General features: G+C 38.4%; 1 protein-coding gene across 1 annotated transcript in view; it reads right to left on the bottom strand.

The window, feature by feature from the left end:
- Nucleotides 1-21924, bottom strand: part of PPM1L (protein phosphatase, Mg2+/Mn2+ dependent 1L) — a 288180-nt gene that overhangs the window by 88095 nt on the left and 178161 nt on the right. Inside the window, exon 2 of the mRNA XM_004755673.3 lies at nucleotides 6557-6731. Coding sequence (XP_004755730.1) covers nucleotides 6557-6731 — 175 coding nt within the window. The remainder of the gene's footprint in view (nucleotides 1-6556; nucleotides 6732-21924) is intronic.

Here is a 21924-nt window from a genome sequence, read left to right as displayed (position 1 = left end):
TGAATTTCCCTTAATAAGTTTCTTTTGGGTCTCTGTTTTTCCCTTTTTTCCAAATCCCATCATCAAGGCTCCAGCAAGACTATCTTTTAAGCCCAGAAATGAGATCCTGATTGAAGATACAAGGTAAGGAAACCTTAGTGCTACTCCTTCCCTCAGGACATGTTTGAGAAGCATACTGAGAAATTCACTCTATTTGTTAGAGTGAAGAACTTCCTGCAAATGCCTTTTACTGCATTTTTTATGTTCTTAGAAAACCCAAAAGGGCCCTAAATAATTCACAGTCTCTTTCCTGGGTTTGGTTTCCCGATAGGTGTTCATTTTTTCCCCCATGACAGTAAATAGCTTTCCTTTTGAGATCACTGATTACTCTGACACTAATGGCTCAATTAAATCGTAGGTGTAACTTTTAGGTAGTGTCTATTTTAAGAAGAATAACATAAGCTCAATAGGAGGTAACCCTCTGGCTACTTCCTAAATTGCTTAGAGCACATTCTCCACCCTTTTTAAAAGCTATTTCTCCACAATGTGCATTATAGTACTCGGTGTATCTTCACAGCAGGTAGCTTTGCTTGGACACAGCTCCTGGGAATTTTGAATGCAGAGCTGCATCAAGGGAATCACAAAGCCAAGGCTGAAAAATTAATGCTTCTCTTTCTTTCTCACCTCCTCTGGGAAAGTTGTAGGTGATTGTCTGACACTTGTAAATGGATCTGCAGGTCCCCAGCTTTAACCGATGCCCAAATGAACACCATAAACGGCCGGCTGAGTGCTGTCCTTCTCTCATCTGCACTCTGTTTCACTTCCTACTTGGAAGTGCTCTTTCTATGAGGTGGAAACATACGCTAGTCGGAAAGCTAAATGGGTTTCTAGTGAACTGTCCAAACAGAAATAAAATCCTTACTGGTCTTAGGTTTAACTCTGAGAAGAAGCTCTAATCAGTAACTTCGGCCCCTGTGTCTTTGGCTTGCAGCGAGATGGCACGACTGGGCAGGCCACCCTCGACAAGTACATTTGGCTGTTTCCCAAAAGAGGAGGTGGGCAGCTCTTTACTCCTGTTTCCCATGCCTCAAGGGTTTTCTGAGTGTGAGGCAGAGAATATAACTCTCAAATAACTGGGCCCACTCTCCTCACAATTCCCTCAAACATAAGGCATTACAAGCCACACCACTTTATCCTTAACAAGAGAATGTGTAGGTTATTTATTCATGCCCAAACTAAAAAAACAAAACAAACAAAAAACTCCTTAAAAACAACTTGAGATTATTTAGAGAAATATGAATAATATACCAGCATAAAAATAAACAATACAAGGAAAAATTCCCTTTTCTGTGATTTCAGCCCTATTTAACTTTTGCCCGCTATGACAAATTAAGAAAATTTATGTTAATCACACTCTGTGAGACAGTGTGAAATGCTATTTTGATCTCTTCTCAAATCATGCCACTGCTTTCTTTGTAAATGTCTCTTTGCTAAATTCAACCTACTGAAATGTGTATGAATCTGTACTTCAAATAAAAACATTAATAGATCAAATGCAAAATGTATCCTACTTCTTGCTCTGAATTTTGCTTAGTATTAATAAGTGCTAATAAAAATACCTAAGCTGTCTTAAGGAGAACCCATGAATGATGGCTCAGAACCTCTCCTTCCAAATCTAGTGCTTGATTCTTACAGTCTCATTCCCCATCCCACTAAGAAAAGTATGTCTAGGCATTTTCATGTGCAGATGCCAGAAAAGCTGAGAGGTTTTTTTTTTTTTTTTAAGTCAGATATTTTGTACAAATTACACAGGCTACATGAGAAGAGAAGAGACATTCAATAGAGCAAGCAAAAGGTTCAAGATGAGACCACATACAACCTTGAAGAAACTATGGCAATCTGACCTTTTTTCAGTGTCAAGGGACAAGTTACAGTTTTAGAAATGGAGGATATCTATGAGATCCTGCTCATGCCTTCTTTTAAAGATTTATTTATTTATTCAAGATTTATTTATTCACTTTAGCAAGAAAGAGCATGAGCGTGGGGAAGGTCAGAGGGAGAGGGAGAAAGAAACTTTAGCAGATACTCACTGAGTGCAGAGCTTGATTCGGGGCTTCATCTCATGACTCGGAAATCATGACCTGAGCCAAAACTGAGTCGGGCATTTATTTATTTATTTTTTAAAAAAGATTTTATTTATTTATTTGACAGACAGAGATCACAAGTAGGCAGAGAGGCAGGCAGAGAGAGAGGAAGTGAAGCAGGCTCCCTGCTGAGCAGAGGGCCTGATGCAGCACCCAGGCGCCCCTGAGTTGGGTGTTTGAACAACTGTGCCACCCAGGTGCCCCTATGCCTTTGATTTATGGGAAAATAGGCCTTAGGGAGTTTTGGTGACTCACTCAAGGTCACATACCTGGTTGGCAGTAGAGTTAGAATAGAGTCTGGGTCTCTCTTGGTTCCAAGAGCTCTTTCAATTATACCACAAAACATCTTTATTCCTGTCAAAACTTAAAAATAAACCACTTGGATGAAAATCTTTCTAAACTGGTTTACACAATTCCTATTTTTATATACAAAATATAATTAACATTGTCTGTGAGTCAAGGTCACTACTATGAAGATCAAGGACGTCAATTCTATAATACAGGGTATGAATGCTGATTTCACAGCGTATAGTGCAAGGCTGAGAATACGACAGCTGCTTCTGTGGATTTCTGGGGATTCACTCTACTCGTATTTCTCACTGCCCTCAGTGTCTCTGCTCCAACTATCATCCCCTTCCAACCACCTTCTAATTCTAATTTTAAACTCATGTTTTCTAAAGTCCATTCTCTAAAGTAATATGAAATACAGTCAAATGCCCACCATATCCATTGCAGCAGAAACAAAAACCAAAACCATAAATGTCCAACATAGTAGAGGAACGTTTAGCGAGTAGTACTTTCAAGAATAGAATATTGTGCCACCATTAAAATTATCTTCACATAAAGAAGTTTTAATGAAATGAGGAAGCATTTACATACTAATGTTAAGTGAAGAAAGCAGAATATAAAACCACAGAATATCAACCATATTATAAAAATGTTTGATGAGAAATACACCAGAATGTTTACAATGGTAGGATTATTTATAATTATTATCCTCTTATACCATGCTGTCTATTTATATCTTTGTCTGCAAAGTCAGAAAAAGAATTTTAAAAAAGAAAATATCACGTTGGGAAAATGTAACCTAATTGGTCAGAACAATATAAAATAAAAATATATAGATTCTAGGTGAGACTCTGAAGCCTCTGTTATATGAGCTTGTCCATGAATTCAGCAACAAAGGATGGTTGCAGGTGATGTTTCCTTACTTCCCATTCCTTTGCTAAATTTCAGGTATGTCAGGTTGCCAGATATTTGAACTGTGGGTGAGTAAAGCATTAAGGTATGTATACTTAAAGGAAAAGAGAGAATGCTGAAGAGAAAAGATTAAGAAAGAGAAGGGAGGGAGAAAAGGTTCTAAGCCAATGCTTCCAGACAAGCATCTAAGGATTTTTTTCATTAATTGGTTTTTAGAAGTTTATAAGCCACAGATGGTGGCAACTGTCATTAAGTCACTCAGACTGATTTATCAGTGGATGAGCATTAAAGACAAATTAACCTCTCTAGAGACCGGGCTAGTGTCCAATTAACAATTAACTACTTCCTCAAACCAGGAGAGCTGAATTAAGAATGTGAGAACATCAAAGCCTTGATAGCATGAGAAGCTAAGCAGTTGAAGCAGATGAGTGTCTTCATACAGGATGTTTATACCTGAAAGTATTGGAGATATATATCTATATCTACATAAGATAAAAGATATATGTATATATTTTTACCAATTTACCAATTTGTTATCCCAATTCTTTTGTAATATGATGAAATATTTTTCTGTTAAATAGCAATATCTTTTTCATATTTTCTTTTCTTTCTTTAAATGAAATCTTTGTTACATGCGTAATGGAGGAGGAGGCAGTATGACCTTTTGATCTGACAACACACAGTGACACTCATTATTCATATACATATACTCAGCCTCCATAAAATGTGTCACCTCATACAGGAATGACCAAGGGCAAACTGAGCCCAGAGTAGATTTAACAAATAGATGTTGCCTGACTTCTCAAAGCGTCTGAAGATCATTTTTTTAAAATTTCATTTTCTAAAACTTTCCCTTTGCCTTCGTGAACATTATATGTCAAGAAAACACTCTTAAGAGTATTTTATACTGGTCTGAGGGACAGACAAGATCCAGATCTGTTCTCATTCAACATTAACAGCATTTGCGATATGATTTCTAAAGACTTCCCAAAACCTGCTATGTTTTATGATAATAACCCTGTGAGATATTATTAGCCCCACTTAACAGACGCAGAAAGAGAGGCTCTAACAGATAAATTTGCTAAAGACCATACTAATATTGAGCTAGAGGAACAGTCGCCCAATTTAGATCCCTAGCTCCCAATCCTGTATTCTTTCCACTGCTTCACGCTGCAGGCTTTACCGATAACTTCCATGTCAAAGTATTTGTCTCTAGAGTCCACGTACAAGAGCACCTCGGCAGATTAGTAACTGCTTAACAATAGGGCAGGTTGAGTGGAAAATGATACCCGAAGAAGTTATAACTGAGTGGGAAGCGGTTGAGGCTGATGTTCATTGTCACCTTCGTGTCCACTTGGGCTCCCGCATCCACGCAGACTTTGTCTCTCTTCTCTTCACAAAACCATGTGAAGGACAAAAATCCTTTGTCCTTCAGATTTAAACAAGCCTGGCCCCAGATGAAAATCTGAGCCCCTTTCACTATTCCTTTACTGCACATCCCTCAGCTTACCTCTGATAGCTCGTAGCTATGATGGAACGTGCCTCTGCCCCAGTTCCTCAGGAATTCTTTCCCCACAAGTTGTACACAGATGCTTTAGCTCCCCAACTAAGCTTTCAGTAAGATCTGTGTTTTTTACATCTCAGATTCCTCCCCGCCTTTTCGACACTCTCCCCTCTCCCCTGTCTTCCGACTGCCTAGGATATAGGATATTGCTGTGCATTCAACAAATGCCTTCTGAAGGAATGAGAACCTGCGTGAGTGTGGGGGAAAGCCCAGCTTGATTCATAATTAGGAAGCCGGAGTCCCAGCTCTACATGGAAATGTGTGTGATTTCAGGCAGGTCCTGGTTTTCTCATCATAAAATGGTTGTGGTAACAGGAAGTAGGTGGACTATATGAGTTCTAAGATTGCTAAGATACTATGAATATTTATATTATTTTGATTGGGCTGTTCACAGCCTTACTTTTGTTCATTAGGGATGAGAGAGGAGATAAATGTGAATTCCAAAGAAAAGAATGTTAAGACAAATACAGAGATCAAATAACTAACCATGTAACAGGCAGAAGGAAGTCAATGTGTCTGGAAAATTAATAAGCAAAGGAGAACAAGAGGAGTAGAGATGTCTCGGGCTAGAAGTGTGGATGCTGTCTGAAAGGAATGTAAAGGTCTTGGAGGGTGGAATGTAAATGGGAACAGATCGGTAACTAGAAAATTGCTATAGTGCTTAGGCATATGCAGTGTGATGTTTGCTTTTTTAAATTTGCTCTTCTGTTGGCTCCCCAAACTTGAAATCAAATGTTAAGAATGTCAGCACAGCGAGATCATGCACTGCTGAGATCATGAGGAAAAAAATAAAATGCAAACCAACAACTTCCTTGTGCAAATGAAGACAGAAGTTCCTGGTATTAAAATGGGGATTGATATTACCAACATCTGGCCATTAGCAGCCTATTTTCCTATATTTTCCTCCATTTGCAGGGAAGAAGGAGCAAGTAATGACAATCTTAATCAGGCTATTTCTCCAAAGTTTAATTTTATTAAAGATTTTTAAATTCCAAGTAATACTGTACTGGTTTCACTAAAATTGGGGTTTAGCTGACAGACCTTGTAAGAGATCAAAATGGTGTTATAAGGAGGTCTGTCCATGCCTTCATTAGGAAACTCCCTTAGATGGGATGAACTTATGGCAGGTAGGGAGACAAAGTCTCCAATGGGGCATTAGGGCTAAGAATTCATCTGAAGAGCTAAACCAAAAGAAAGTCAGGTTCAGCTTGAAACTTCAAGGAAAAAAAAAATGTACCTCTTTAGAAAAGAAAAATCTCTGAAATTAAAAAATAATACCTGAAGTAACAATTGTGAGATTATCAGATGTAGGAGCGTTTAGTTGGTTTCCAAACCTGAAGTGACACTTTTAACGATTAAAGCAATAAGATAACATGGTTCATAAAAGGCCAGAAAAAACTCCATTAAAAAAAGAGCAAAAGTTTTAAAGGGATTTGATTTAAGAGCCATTTTTAGAAGCCTCTTGATGAAATTTTTGATACTAAAACTGCAGAAAAGAAACTTACTGTTAATCCATGTTATATAACTTTGAATCCAGTCTGCCCTTCATCTTCTACCTCAGAAGTGGGCCTAAATTTAACCAGTCTATAAAGACATTTCTGCTGGGAAAATAGTGTGTGTGCATGTGCGCATGTGTGCATGTGTGTGTGTATGTTAAAGACAAACATACCTGCTTCATCATAGGATACAGTCAATTTTTCTAGCATTTCTCGGTCAATTGACAGAATCTGCTGTTCAAGGATGGTCTGGTAAGACAGAACACTATTTTCTTTGTCCTTCTCGTAGTCCTGAAGATGTTGTTTAAGGGCCTCTGGGAGTCTCGATTTTACATATTCAGCAGCAGTCTGCAGTTAAAACAGGTAGAGAATCCCATTAGTTTTTCTCATCTTAGGCTTTTCACTTGCCCTCATGGGCTGCGGTGAAAACTCAAAGCACCGTGAAACAAACCCTTTAGACAAGCATATCCTTGTCATTGTCAATTATTAGACTCCACTCTACCAAGTCAGATGAATCTCCACATAGACAACTCACAGACCTCTAAGAATTTTCCACCAGGTTTAAAGGTACGAAAGATGATGGATTTGGTTTGGTATACATAGAGTTAATACTCAGAGTTTCACCTATTCCACTGAACTCTGAGGGCCCCATGATCATAATTTTGCTGGCTATAAATCTGCCTTGCCCTTGTCTAGAATGCAGAAGCCCGTCATTCATCCCCGCAGTGAGCCCACCTATGGGATGGCGTCCACATCCCTGCTTTGATGTGCTATGCTCATTAATGCTTCCACGGGAACTCTTGTGAAGTGGATAGAAAGGAGAGTCCTCTGCAGGGGCTGATAATGGAATAACGGGATACACAGAGAATGAAGAGATCTAAGACAATGATGCCCCTTAACCTGAAAAAGAACTGTTCACCAGTGTCTTGGTCTTTACATATATATACGAGATACATATGTCATTCATATATATATAGCTTAACTTGTTTTTTCTCTACTACGCAATCTGCCCAAAGCACTCCTAACTAATAATCTCTGAAATTACATGCAATGATTTTTCAACCAGGTGAGCATGTTTTCGTATGAGGCAGGAAGGAAGGCATGTGTACTTCGAAAAAGGCCTCCTCAGAGAATCTGATAGGCTCTGCTGGTGGGCTGTGGAAAGCATACTCCTCTGCCTCCCAACTGAGAATCACAGTTCAAAGTTAAACAGAACTTTGAGCAAGAAATAAGTGACACAGAGGCATGGATGAATTGGGGGAATTCTGAAATTCTTAAAACATCTCTTTTTAGAATGCCAAGAGTTTGGCATCTCCTTGAGTGCTGTCCAGCATCATACACATAGGGTCTGAAGTTGATGAAATAAAGACATACATATATTACTTAAAATTATACTCACAATGACTGGAAAATGTAATAAAATGTAATGAAAAGGAAAATGTAAATAAAAGCACTATTAAAAAGGACCACTGTTGGGGCGCCTGGGTGGCTCAGTGGATTAAAGCCTCTGCCTTCAGCTCAGGTCATGATCCCAGGGTCCTGGGATCGAGCCCCCCATTGGGCTCTCTGCTCAGCCGGGAGCCTGCTTCCCCCTCTCTCTCTGCCTCCCTCTCTGCCCACTTGTGATCTCTGTCTGACTTGTGATCTGTCTGTGAAATAAATAGATAAAATCTTAAAAAAAAAAAAAGACCATTGTTTAGATATGTGCCTAGAAGGCCCATCCACATGGTTTAATATTTTTAAAAAATCCTGTACAGCTATTAATTGCATAATCTAAAACAAGTTGAGTTAAACACACGCACAGCCATATATCTAGTAAATGCTCATCAACAGGGGTTTGTTTTGTTTTGTTTTCATTTATCAAACAGTATTCTCTATAACCTTTGGGAAAAAATGAGATAGGCCAATATGTACCTACAAGGAAGAACGTCATGGTATTACTGTTAAGGTTAAAAAACAAAGTCACAGAATACCAGTGACAATATATCCTTTTTACATAAAGCATACATATATGCGTATGTCAGACTCCATAATATCATTTGTGTGGGAGAAGATTATTGAGGGCTATATTCCAATTGCAGAACATACTCATTTTTTACTCTCCACATTTCTGTACTGTTTCAGTGCTCTTACTATTGCAATATTTTTTTAAATATTTTTTTATTTATTCATTTGAAAGAAAGAGACCATGAGCAGGGGAGAGAAGCAGAGGCAGAGGGGAAAGTAGACTCCCTGCTGAGCAGGGAGCCTGATATGGGGCCATCCCAGGACCCTGGGATCACAATCTGAACCAAAGGCAGACACCTAACCATCTGAACCACGCAGGCTCTGCACTATTGCAATTTTTAAGAATTATCTTTGGGGCGCCTGGGTGGCTCAGTGGGTTAGGCCTCTGCCTTCCGCTCAGGTCGTGATCTCGAGGTCCTGGGATCGAGCTCCGCATCAGGCTCTCTGCTCAGCAAGGAGCCTGCTTCCGCCTCTCTGCCTACTTGTGATCTCTGTCTGTCAAATAAATAAATAAATCTTTAAAAAAATTAAAGATAATTTATTTTTTTGGTAACCTTCATTGTTTTCCTCTTAAATATTAGCACAATTTAAGATGAAGAGAAGCTTGCCAGAACAATGGACAATGGACTTTCCAGGAAAGTCTACTGGGAAATGGTGGGGAAAAGTTATAGATCAGTCTTCAGAGTGGTCATATGCAGCACACAACACTTTTTATTTCCAGATTTACATTTAGATTCCATAAGACAGTTGTTGATGGAATTACAATTTTAAAACATCACCAAACATTGTTCAATTTCTCTGCCAGCCAGCTAGTGCAGAACAAATAAAATTATTCCATAAAATGTAAATGGACTCAGCACATTAGCACAGCATATTTAATCCTAGAATTTAATAACAATTTTCTCCCGACACTGGAAAATGAAGAGACACTTTGCCAAATAACTATTTTTAGACTCCTACTACCTTACTATTCAGTTTAACATCTGTCTATAATTTTTTTTCTTGGAGATAATCTATGAGGTACCAGAAGTTATTTAAAATGCACATTTTACAAATACTGGTATACTCTCTATTATTGAAAGCATACATATTTCCTTCCAAGTGTGTCTACTGATTCACTTTTATAATTAAAATCATCACACACACACACACACATGCATACATATATGTGTGTATATATACATATATATATTTTTTACTATATTGGAGTTATATTTTGGCATTTCTTTGTTTTTTTAAGATTTTATTTATTTTAAAGAAAGAGAGAGCAGGAGGAAGAGCAGAGGAAGAGGGACAAGCAAGCTTTGCACTGAGCATAGAGCTAGATGTGGGCTCGATCTCACAACCCTGAGATCATGACCTGAAACCAAGAGTTGATGCTTAACCAACTGAGCCACCCAGGTGACCTGCCATTTCATTTCTAAGTGGTATAACTTCACGTATAGAGTTCTTTCTGTTGGAAAGTGTCTCAAGAGGAACAGAAAGAAAGCAACTCTAGCAAAATACTAGATTCTGTCAAGATATTTCAAGAAATCACCTTTATATGGAGGTGATGCCCTAGATGTATACAAATGGCAGTTAAAACCTTATGTTCAAGCATGAACCTGTATTAAAAAGAGGCTGTTTTACAAATACCATATGATCTCACTTATATATGCAATCTGAAGCCAAATAAAACAAAACCGAACTCACAGATTCTGAGAACAGACTAGTGGGGTGGAGGTGGGTAAAAAGGTAAAGGTTATCAAAAGGTACAAACTTCCAGTTATAATATAAATAGTTATGGGGATATAATGTTTTGCATGGTAGCTACAGTTGATAATACTGTATTGTATATTTGAAAGTTGCTAAGAGAACAGATCTTAAAGATTCTTACCACAAGAAAAGAAACTGAAACTCTGTGTGGTAGCAGATGTTAATTAGGCTTATTGTGGTGATCAGTTCATAATATATACAAATACCAAATCATTATGTTGTATACTTGAATCTAATATGTCAATTATACCTTAATACAAAACCAGGTTGTCATCTTATTAACTGAGATTATACTTACTCCACAAGTAGTAGATAATACAAAGAAAAATTTAAATTTAAAATTTTCACTGGAATTCTAAAAAAGTAAAAAAAAGAAATTAAAATTTAAAATTACTTATCTATTCTTTAATCAATGAGAAGTACTACTGGAAGTTTAAATTTTAAATTGCACATTCTTATAATCAACCATTCCAGAAACAATAATATTGTTACCATTACCAGTATTTTGCATTTGTGTGGTACTTTTTACTTTTCCTAGCAATTTATGTTATTACCATTCTGTTTGTTCAGAATAACTCTGAATTAAAGTAGACAACTTACTGGTTTGGGCCAGTCCCTCACATCCTTCAAAATTTGGCTCAAATGCTACAAATTCTGTTAGTGAACACACCCAAGAGCAGCCAACAGTCTTTCAAGTGTTTATATAGGCATTTGTATAGGTGCAAGTATTTTAGTTCCCCAGTTTAGCTGCCATAAGAACTGTATCTTATACATCCTTGAGTTTGCCCATTATCTATTTCAGTGCTTTGCACTGAAGAATTTAATATCTTGACTCTATCCAAGAATCAGGTACTTTGAGATAGCCTTTGGAGAAAATCTTCTGACAGTTTATAATTCTTTGCCTGCTATCTGAAGTTGCTTTCATGATTCCAGATAGAGCCTAGGAGCCATTTTCCACTGGCAAATGGTACTTAACTACACTTACTCTTTAATTATCATCAGTGCCATTTATTTTAGGAAAGCAAACTCTTAAACCCAAATCATTATTTATATGCCAAAATAGCAAATTATGTACTTCACATACAAAGCCATGAATGAAGCTTTATTTAATGTTCCTCTTAATAATTGTTTGATCTTCTCCCTCCTTGTGTTTTTTCATCCATTTGGCAATGGGCTTGCTCCTGCTAGGGACCCTCGGAGGAGTCATGTGGACCGTACCTCAGAACTGGGCCCCTTAGTTACGGGTAAGCTCAAGTCTATGCTGGTGCCGGTTGTGGCAGAGACACCTCAGGGCAGAGAGTGGAGGACATGTAGCTCCAAGGTTACACCTGAGCAGATGGTGGAAAAATGAACTTAAAGCTTGTGAGGCAGGACACAAAAGGTTCCCAGCCAGTGTACCTTCTTACAGAAGTTGTATACACCTCAAGTTCAGTCTGGAAGACAGTAACGGGCCAGAGCAGAACCTACAAAAAAATACTCAAAGGGATAAAAGAAAAGCAGAATGACTAAGGGTCTAAATTTGGGAGCTTCATGGGTAGAATGTTGATACTGTTCATCAGGCTAAAAAACTATTTACTATTATAGTGCTATGTTCTTTAAGAAACAATCAATATATATGAAAGAATGGGGGGAATGCAAAGTATTTTAAATGTAACTAAATGCTTCACAAGCCACCTTAAAATCCTGGCAACCCACCAGTTCCAACTTATTGAGTGTGTGCTGTGTAAAGTGTATTAGATCCACTGGTGCTGTGAGAACAAACCTTTGCCATCAAGGAGCCTGGAAGTATAATGTGCAAACAAAACCCACACATGAAATACTAGAAGAACACTCTTCACAGTACAGTAAAAAACAACAACAACAAACCATGCATGGATCTTAAAATAAATTAGCATATTTATTTAATACATGAGCCATATTAGGTGCTGAACGGCCTCTAGGAAGAAAAACTAAGGATGGGGATAAGAAAAGAATCAAGAAATCACTGGAGTTTAAAGAGCACTTTTGAGGTAAGAGGCACTTACCGGAGGAAAGAAAAGCAATCTAGAAAGTAGTGAAGGAGAGTTCGTAGGAAGGAATATTAAGAAATGAAGTTGTAGAGTAGGGCATTTTGATTTGTAGCAGTTAGCAATAGGAAATACTGAACCTCTTAGAGTGAAATAAATGATCACATCTCTGAGTCAGGCTCCAGGCCCAGTGTGGAGCCTGCTTAAGATTCTCTCTCTCCCTCTGCTCCACAGCCAACTCTCTCTCTCTAAAAAATAAAAATAAATAAATGAATAAAAATAAAATTTACTTGAGGGGGGCACCTGGATGGCTCAGTCGGTTAAGCACCTGACCCTTGATCTCTGATCAGGTCATGATCTCAGGGTCATGAGTTCAAGCCCTACATCAGGCTCCATGACCAGCGTGGAACCTACTTAAAAACACAAATACATTTGAATAAAATTAAAACATAGAGACAAGTAAAAAGTCTGAAGAAAAGGAAAACTGGCCTTCTACACTGTAGTTGGAGTATAAATTGAACAATGTCTTTGGACAGAAAATGAAAAAATATCATACAAATTTTAAAACACTTTATAGCTTTTACCTAGTAATTGCCTTCCTAGGAACTTATTTTAAGAAAAAAGTTAAAGAGGCGCCTAAAGACTTGGGTGTAAACATATTTATCAAAGTATTATTCATGATCATAAAAATCAGTCTTGAAATTGGTTGATTAGGGTCATCCATGCAGTGGAATACAATGCAACTATCCAAAATCAAATTATGAAAGAACGATAAATTATGTGGATAAATGTTCATAATGAAAAGCAGATTACAAAGCAAATACAAAGTTTGTATACTACATGTGTGAGGAAAAAATAGATGGAAATATATAAATATTGATCACAGTTATCTCAGAGTAATAAGAGTTCAAGGAATATTAATTTTTTTCCCTATGTAGTTTTCTGAGTTTTCCAAATTTTCTAAAATAAAAATGGCAGGAAATGCTTGCCTACTTTCTCTGTGCCAGGCACCAAGCTGAATGCCTTACGTGTATTCACTTCTTTAATCCTCATCACAACCCTGACAGATTTCTACAGATGAAGAGACAGATTAAGAAAGGTTAAATAATTTATCTCTGGCTATGTATCAAGTGGTGGCAGGCAACACCAACTCTCTGTGAGCCAAAAAAGAAAAAAAAAAAATTTTTAATAAAGAAGGCAATGCATACTGTGGTCATTCCTTTGTGAGGTAAAGCAGCCCCAGGCCCAGATAAAGGCCCTGAGAGTAGAACAAAAGAACACTTGAGCCAAGCGTGGTGACAGATGGGAAAGAAAAATACGTAAAATGGCTTCCCTGTTGCAAAACCAGAAACTAGAGAGGAGATAGTGACGCTGAGAGTAAATGGGAAAACCGAGTAAAGTGAAACATAGTAAATTTACTTTTGAACACTGAACTGTAAGCCTAAAGACTATACCTCCACCACCACCTCTCAAAACAGAAAACCTCCACCAGGAGAACGTATTAGACTTATTTTATAGAACTCAAAAGAAAAATACCAGACAAATGACTCTGGTTACAAGTTCTAGGAAGGCAAAAGCTATTTTCAGGAAAAGATACTAGGTGATATTGAATTAAATTCTAATAGAGCCCCCATTTGGGAAAGATCACTAGCAAATTAGACCTACGCTCAAATTGTTTTAGTGCTTTTCCCTGAAAACTTGCAGAGGTCCAGTTACTATCCATTTTGAACTTTAACAGATATAAAAACAAGCTTCTGATGTCATAAATGAAAATTTGCTTGACAATTTTTACTTAGTACTGCATATTTCATAGTTGTGGGAGTTTTAAATTGTTTGCCCCTTCTTTTCTAATCAAATATTCTATCTTATTACCAATTCTAAGACTTAGTTTATCATATTTAATTTTATATTTAAAAATTTTAGGTATGGTGTTCAAAAAAAGGAAGCTCCTTCTAAATTCTTACTGAGAAGATATTTTTAAGGGATGCCTGGGTGGCTCAGTGGGTGGTGCATCTGCCTTCAGTTTAGGTAATGATCCCAGGGTTCTGGGATTGAGTCCCACATCTCAGGGAGCCTGCTTCTCGCTCTGCCACTCCCCCTGCTTATGCTCTGCCTCTCTCTCTCTGACAAATAAATAAATAAAATATTTTTTAAAAAGATATTTTTAAAACCAAGGAATAGTTTTTTTTTTAAGATTTTATTTTTTAAGTCATCTCTACACCCAACATGAGGCCCAAACTCATAACCCCAACTAGATCAAGAGTCTCATGCTCCACCTACTGAACCAGACAGATGCCCCTTTTTTCATCAAGTTTGTAAAGACCTGTGTTATAAATGCTAGTCCTGGAGGTGACTGGGTGGCTCAGTGGGTTAAGCCTCTGCCTTCGGTTCTGGTCATGATCCCAGGATCCTGGGATCTAGCCCTGCATTGCGCTCTCTGCTCAGTGGGGAGCCTGATTCCCTCTCTCTCTCTCTGCCTGCCTGTCTGCCTACTTGTGATCTCTGTCTGTCAAATAAATAAATAAAATCTTAAAAAAAGAAAATGCTAGTCCTGATGTAAAGACCCAATTTCAAAGCAATGCTGAAAAACTAACAAATGAGATTCTAAGTTTACAAAATCTGGAAATGCATCTTAAAAAGACATACCCACTTTCGTCTCAAGGATGGTCTAGAGTACGCTTAAAAAAGAAGTTTCAGAATTTAGTATCTTTCAAATTCTCTGATTTTATAAATTATTCTCCCCCTTTTGTTTTATTTAATGCAAATGTGTGTGTGTACACACACTCAGCACACACACAACTGTAATTTAGCTGAAAGAAATCCTCCATTGACATGAATGGAACAATTGATGGTAGCACCATTCAGCTTATATTTATGCCACATATACGCCTGACTTGGAACACACAGAGCTATTGCTTCAGATGAGTGCTGACTGTGAATGAACACAGGCTTTTAAAACTGGATCAAAAAGAGACTAAAGGGGCTGATCCTTGGCGCCACGTTATCCTCAAACACAATAAGGGGCTGGATCTGGCTCTAAGCACATCTGATCAGTGACCCTTTAGGTGAGAAGCAGACTTCGGTGCTGATGAAGACCTCTGAGAGGTAAGTTGGAAATCAATTCCGCAAATACTGAGTAGAAGAAAAGCTGAATTTGGGGAAGTGGTGACCCAGGAATGACAGCTAGTGTTCACAAGATAAAGGAGAGCCCCGAAGGGAGATCCTTCAAAATTCGTGCCACAGGAAGATGGAAGAGAGAAGGGAGTAGGTAATATTTTTACTGCAGACAAGGTTTGCCTGACCTTGAAGGGAAGTGAGGGTGCACGTGCTGGTTTGGCAACAGCCAGCCCACAGATCACACATTAATTTACTTAGGTCCACCTTGGACTCCATCTTTCTTAGGGGAACATATCATTAACGTCTGACAACTGCTCTGTGGCTCCGGGCACTTTAAAACAAAGTCAGAGTGAATGCCCTTGCCCACCAGCAAGAGGACATAAGGCAAGGGAGCTGTTCCTCTCTCGCACCTGCCAAGAGCCTCATTTCTTGCCATTTTTAGTCTCTGCCACTTCTAACCTGGAGGGGGTTATTTAAATAAGAAAGGCATCTGTGAGAGGACCATCTTGCACTCCTGAATTCATAATCCTGGCTCAAGAAGGTGAACTTGATTCCTCCAAGAGAGACGGCATCAGGAAAAAGTTCCAGGCTCAAACCTGAAGTATATAAATGAAATCCTTTGCTTATTAGGGAGATTTGAGATTGCTCTGGAGGACCAAATCTGTGGCTGTGTAAATGTTAGTCAGTCGTGTGACAAAATGACCACCTCAGAGGGCATAAGACTCAGCAGGTGAGGGACTTGAAATCATATTACCTACTTAATATGGAGATTGAAGTTTTCGTTTAGTTTAATCATAAAGGTGCTGACTGCTAAGTTATAGATTATTCAGGACGATTCACCTGGGATTCTTCAAGTGACAAAACTTTAATAACTTTATCAGTCATCTGATCCATATTTGATCTCAGGCCTTATTCTCATAGCTCCAAGCATGTCAGAGTGTGAAAATATATCTCAAATTCCACTCCTTGAATGATGGCTTCCCAGACTGCAGATGGTTGTTTTTCAGACATATAAAAACCAAACTACCTTCCTTTCTAGTTCCCTGTTCTGCCATCACAATAAGCTATAATTAACCAAGGTATCAAACGTTGTTCAGCCACATGGTCTATTTTCCTAATCTTATTACTTTAGTCAAATCTATATTCAAACTCTAAGGGATTTTTAAAAATTTCATCTCTTTACAGTCTGAAGAAAAGGTGAAATTATTTCTCTATACCAAAGTGATGGATCATGAAGCCTTTGTCCCTCATTTACTACACACATTCTAGAGAGTCGGGGGGATTAGATTATACAAGAGCCATGGTCCTTTTTCTAATTTTTTTCTTAAAAGCACACATACACATCTAAGTTCTCCTGAAAGATGGCAACATAAAAAGAGAGTACCAGCAGACTTTTACATAAATCTATTGAGAAAATAAGCAGTACTCAGCCAAAGCAGTCTTGTTAAATTTGGGGGATAGGTGAATTCCTATCATTTCAGCAGTTGTAGATAGAAGTAAGAAATTATTTCACATTCTATATACTTGAGATCTATAGAGGAAAAAAGGAAGGTAATGTTTATTTACAGGGAGAAAAATATTGCATATTTCAAAGAAAATTATAGTTAATTACTGATAAAATTCCCCTCCACTTCTGAATCTTGGGCTTGGAGAAATACTATTTTCCCTAGGTGCTATCCAAATGTGTTCCAGAAAGTTCCATGCAGAATGCTAACTGAAAATGCCCTTGGTGATTCAGGAATTCAATGGAACCAACTGTTATAAATGAATTATAAAAAACTCATGAGTTATTAATCAAAAAGAACTCTGTAACTATAACAATTGAGCAGTCCCTCAGGGAGGCAGCCAGAACATAGTCAGACAAAATGTTCCTTGGCTGGCAATAGGGCCAGAGAACTCCTCTTTGGACTCACTTGGCTCCATAGCTACCTGTAGTCTCTTCGGGGAGCACCTCCAAACAGCAGGTGTGGCCAGGTTGGCAGGGTAGTCCAAGGCCAGAGCCAATTGAGCTGATTTCCCCAGCCTGATAGGACTTTAAAAAGTGCCTTCAAACCCAGTATTAGATTTAAGCTCCTTGTAAGTGTGGTGGAGGTTTGGAGAAGGGTCTGTCTTTCTGTCCAGAAAGCTGGGAACTATCTCATTCTACAATTTCATTTTTTGCACGGAACTTTCAATATCTGGTTTATGCTAGCTCTTCCCCTATTGAAAGGCAAACGTCTGAAGGAGTAATACCCTAAGAAATGTTCAGTCTTAACACGGACAAGATGAACAGGTACTTACATATAGGGCTACAGAATGAGAAGCAGTAAAGCACCCAGAGCAATTCCTGAGAATGAACCTCAAAGTGGGGAAAATGAAGGTCAGGAGAGACAGACATTATTATTCTGAAATTTAACTCTGCACAGAGAAAGACACAAAAATCCACACACTACTTCAAGCTTTAATTTACTCTTCTCCACCTCTGGCTCCACCTGCAAGACCTACCATCAAAACTTTTTTGAGGCTAATCTAACAAAAAAAACCCTTCATCTGTTGCACCTCACACATGGGGAAGTAAAGAATGCATTCAGTCATATCTACCGAGCACACTAGGTTCAAAATTCCTCCCGTGCAGACAGGAGTCATTCCTTAGGTTGTAAAACTAGTCTTCCAGAACAAAAGCTACCGTTTTCCTTCCCTGTCCCCGGTCCTTCGTTCGGACCTCTGTCACAGCTCTCAACCATTTGCACTGTCTCTCCAGTCACCTATTTGCCTCCTCACTAATTTATGAGCAACTGGTGGGACAAAAGTGTTTTTACATAGATGGGTTTCCCTAACATCAACTCAGTGTGGGTTTGCAGGGAGAAAAGGGTGGAGAAGGGGGTACTTGAAAATGAAGCTTAATGTGCTATGAATGTTAATTCTATACAATCACAAACACAAAAGACAAAAGGATCAAGCCTGTCATGTTTCCTCCTGTCATTCTGTCATTTGCCAGTCTTCTGCCATTTATATAAATGTCATACTATTTTACACTGCTTGAGCACCAAATCTTGTTTAATAGCACAGGAAACAGGACTGTTAGCTTGGACAGAGCCAACACCTGTTGTATCTCAAACTAAGTGTTTCTTTTAGTTTTTGTATAATTTTGAACCTAAGTGAAAATCTGGGGAGAGCAATGGATCCTCTTTCCAGAAACACACACACACTATATAGAGACATACATATACATATGGAAAAAAATTAAAAATATACAAAAGAAAAAAGACTCATATGTATGTATAAAGTGTGTGTTACACACACGTGTGTGTGTGTGTATGTGTGTGTGTGTGTGTGTGTGTGTGTATTTATGTATGTAGTGTCCCATTTGAGGAACTCAAGTATGAAGTTCATGAACCAGGCCTCAAGAAGCCTTATTAGAGCCACTCATGGAAAGAACATTAGGGACAGGGCTTTAGTTTTCTCTACAAAATCTGGTGGATGGACTTGACCAGTGTTTCTCAGGGCTGTTAATAACACCAACTGCCTCCGAACCACCTGGAATGGGGATAAGGGATGTCTTCTTAAAAATGCAGAACTATGAGTTCTGTCCCCTCTTTAGCAAATCAAGATATTTCAGGTGGGAGGCTAGAATCTGCCTTTTAAACTTGTGCTATGATTTTTAACAAGCTCAGTAAAGGGTGAAGCCTACCAGTTTCTACCCCTTAGAGTTCTGATTTTATAAGGGGTAGGCACACATATTTTTGTAAAGCTGTACAACAAATTCTGATGTATATCCAAAGCTATACCAGATCCTTTACAGTAACAGCCCTTCTGCATCCCCCAGGACTCAGTTTGGCAAGTAAATACTTTTAATTCTTGTAAAAACCTTGACTGTTATGCACTGACATTCCCACACGGCCTGTCCACCCTCTGTGCCAGAGGCTTTTTTGATTGTATAAAATTGCCAATCTGTTCAGCCTCTCAAAGGCTGAGCCCTTCCTAAAGCATGCTAACTGACCTTGAGTACTTCTGACGCCAGGAGCACCTGGAACCCTTTTCCAACAGCTTGTGCGCAATCAAGCAAGTCTCAGCAAGCTGTGTGAAACAGGCCACAAAATGACCGGTGGCAAAGCACCTTGAAAACACAGTGATATCCTCTTGACCAAGCCCAGGCATGGTCAGAACACTGTCTTGACCTCTGCCGGGAACTGCAAGTGGAATTCCGAAGCCTGGAGAGTCTCAGCAAAACATAGCAGAAAGAAAGCAAATCAGCATCCCAGCAGTGTTGCATAACTTTGCATACAGAGTTAGAAAGGGTATCTTATTTTAGCAAGAGGAAAATGGGATACCTAATTGCGTGGCAAAGCTATAATTTAGCAGTGGGTGCACCTGCTTATGTAAATATAAAACGACACATTTTAAAATATGAATGGGCAAATAGTTCACGGACACTACAGAGAAAAATAAATCCTTTCCCAAGTCCTACTACAACCCCAAACAACGAGAGCTGGATAAGCAGGCATGCAGTCATGGGCTAGAACTACATTCTTTCAATTAATATTTGTTGTCTAGTGTGTGCTAGGCACCATCCTGGGAATAAATGGTGAGCAAAAGTAGACATATCTCTGTTCTCATCGTGAGGAGATGAAAATTAACCAAATATGTAGTCTCTTATGTAAGCGTATAAATAAAAACAGAAGCGCTCTAAGGAAAGTAATAAGGTTCTTTGAGGGGATATAACAAACCTAAACAATGTGGTGGGGGAAAGGGAAGCCTCCCTGAGAGAATGATGCTTGAGCAGAGATCTAAAAATTTAGGAGGTGCTCAGGTAAAGGGGTAAGGAGTAAAGACTTAAGAACAGGTCAATACAGGCAGTTAAAAGAGCATATTTTATTGATATGGATTTTCTAAAATGTGGATCAATGAGAGCCAAAATGAATAGAAGTTGCAATTTTATAGGAAGGAAGGCTTCAATGTGGACTTGTTCCCTGAGGGGTTAGATAATGGGCCACCGAGTCCACTGAGGAGCATGTGCAAGGGAGTAAAATGCACTACACTTGCCCAAGCTAAACCAATATTAACTTTCTATTGTGTGTGCGAGGGTTAGTTTTTGAATTTCTTTTCGTTAACGTGGGTTTCTTATAAAGAAGTTAAGAACAACGATGTGCCCCAACAAGTTCTTGACCTTCCCAATTAATGCCTCATGTATTTCTATTTTTTTATCTTTCTCACCGAGTCCTCACACCATTGCCTAGCTTTGTTTGGCACAGGCAACTGGTAGACCCTTGGCTTTCCTTCTATATTACTCTCAAGTGTTGAATTTATACCAGATTTTGACCTTTTGCAATAACATACAGAATCATAACACTTCTTTGGCAATAACATACACTTCTTGGAATCTTATTCTTTTTTTTTCCTTTAAGTCAGAGATGATGCTTGTTTTATTTATTTATTTATTTATTTTTTTAAATTGTTCATTTATAAAGAGAACCGTGAGCTAAAATAGCATCAACTAATAAGCATATAATAGCTTGGAATCATTCCTCCCAAGTTGTAAAATTCCTGCCCCTAAAGTCAGAGGAATAAAACTAAAATGAAATCAAATAAAATAAATAAAACTAAACTTTTTATAAGAAATGTATGGAAGTTGCCTTAGCAGGATAAGAAATAAGCTCAGTGGTCTCCCCACTTCATGATCCATCTACGTGGATACATGGTCCTGTTCCACACAGAAAGTTCCCCACCAACAAAAGAGTAGGGAAAAAACCCCAATGTATATATAGCTTAGTGTTTCCCATTGGGAGAGACCTCATTCAAAAAGATAAAATCTGAGTAAATGCAATTCACCTCTCCAGGGCTTTCGCTACCTACCTGGGAAGACGGCTGAAGAATCATAAGAAATGTAATTTACCCTTCTGGGTGGGCTGGCCCAGCTCTTTTGTAGACGTGTATTTGACAGCTACCATTTAATGAGTTCTTATTGTGTGCCAAGTACTATGCTTCGTACTTTATATAAATTACATCATTTAATCCTCACAACAACCCTGAAAGGTAGATATGACTGTTGATGTTTTGCAGATGTGTCCCTGCACCTCTAGTAGTCCTTTGGTCTTCAACAAAATCTGTAGTATCATAAATATTTTGTGTGGGCAAGTTTTAGGAATTTGGGGCTAAGAAAAATAAGATAGTAAAATTGAGATGAAACCAGGAATAAACTTGAGACACGAAATATATGCCTTAAGATTCCATTTACTTGTTAAAGACTAATTAAAAACCGACTGAGTTCCCTGGCACCCAAAGCAAAGAAATAAAGGCAACCATGTGCACAGGTCATAATGGCCTTAGAATGAATTATAGAAAGGGCCAAAGTAATTCTTCTGGCATTCATTACTATTCAATCGAAGAATTATTTGTCACTGAGCTCAGACCCATACTGAGAGCCCTCCTTAATACTGTATTCCAGGCAGCTGCCAATCAAAATTAGCACAAGAGGTGAATCCTGTTTATGAGCCTTGGTCTAAATCCGGGGTGGGAAACTATATCCCAATAACCCTGTTTTTGTAAATAAAGTTTTACTGGGACACAGCCTCGATCAGTTGTTTACATATTGTCTATGGCTGCTTCCAACTTGAATGGCAGAGTTGAACAGCTGAGACAGAGTACATACGATATACAAAACCTAAAATATTTATTAT

This window comes from Mustela putorius, unplaced genomic scaffold (assembly GCF_011764305.1).
Source record: "Mustela putorius furo isolate JIRA1106 unplaced genomic scaffold, ASM1176430v1.1 tig00003834_pilon_pilon_pilon, whole genome shotgun sequence".
NCBI lineage: Eukaryota > Metazoa > Chordata > Mammalia > Carnivora > Mustelidae > Mustela > Mustela putorius.
The sequence above is the reverse complement of the archived record's forward strand: the minus strand, read 5'-3'. Positions and strand labels throughout refer to the sequence as shown.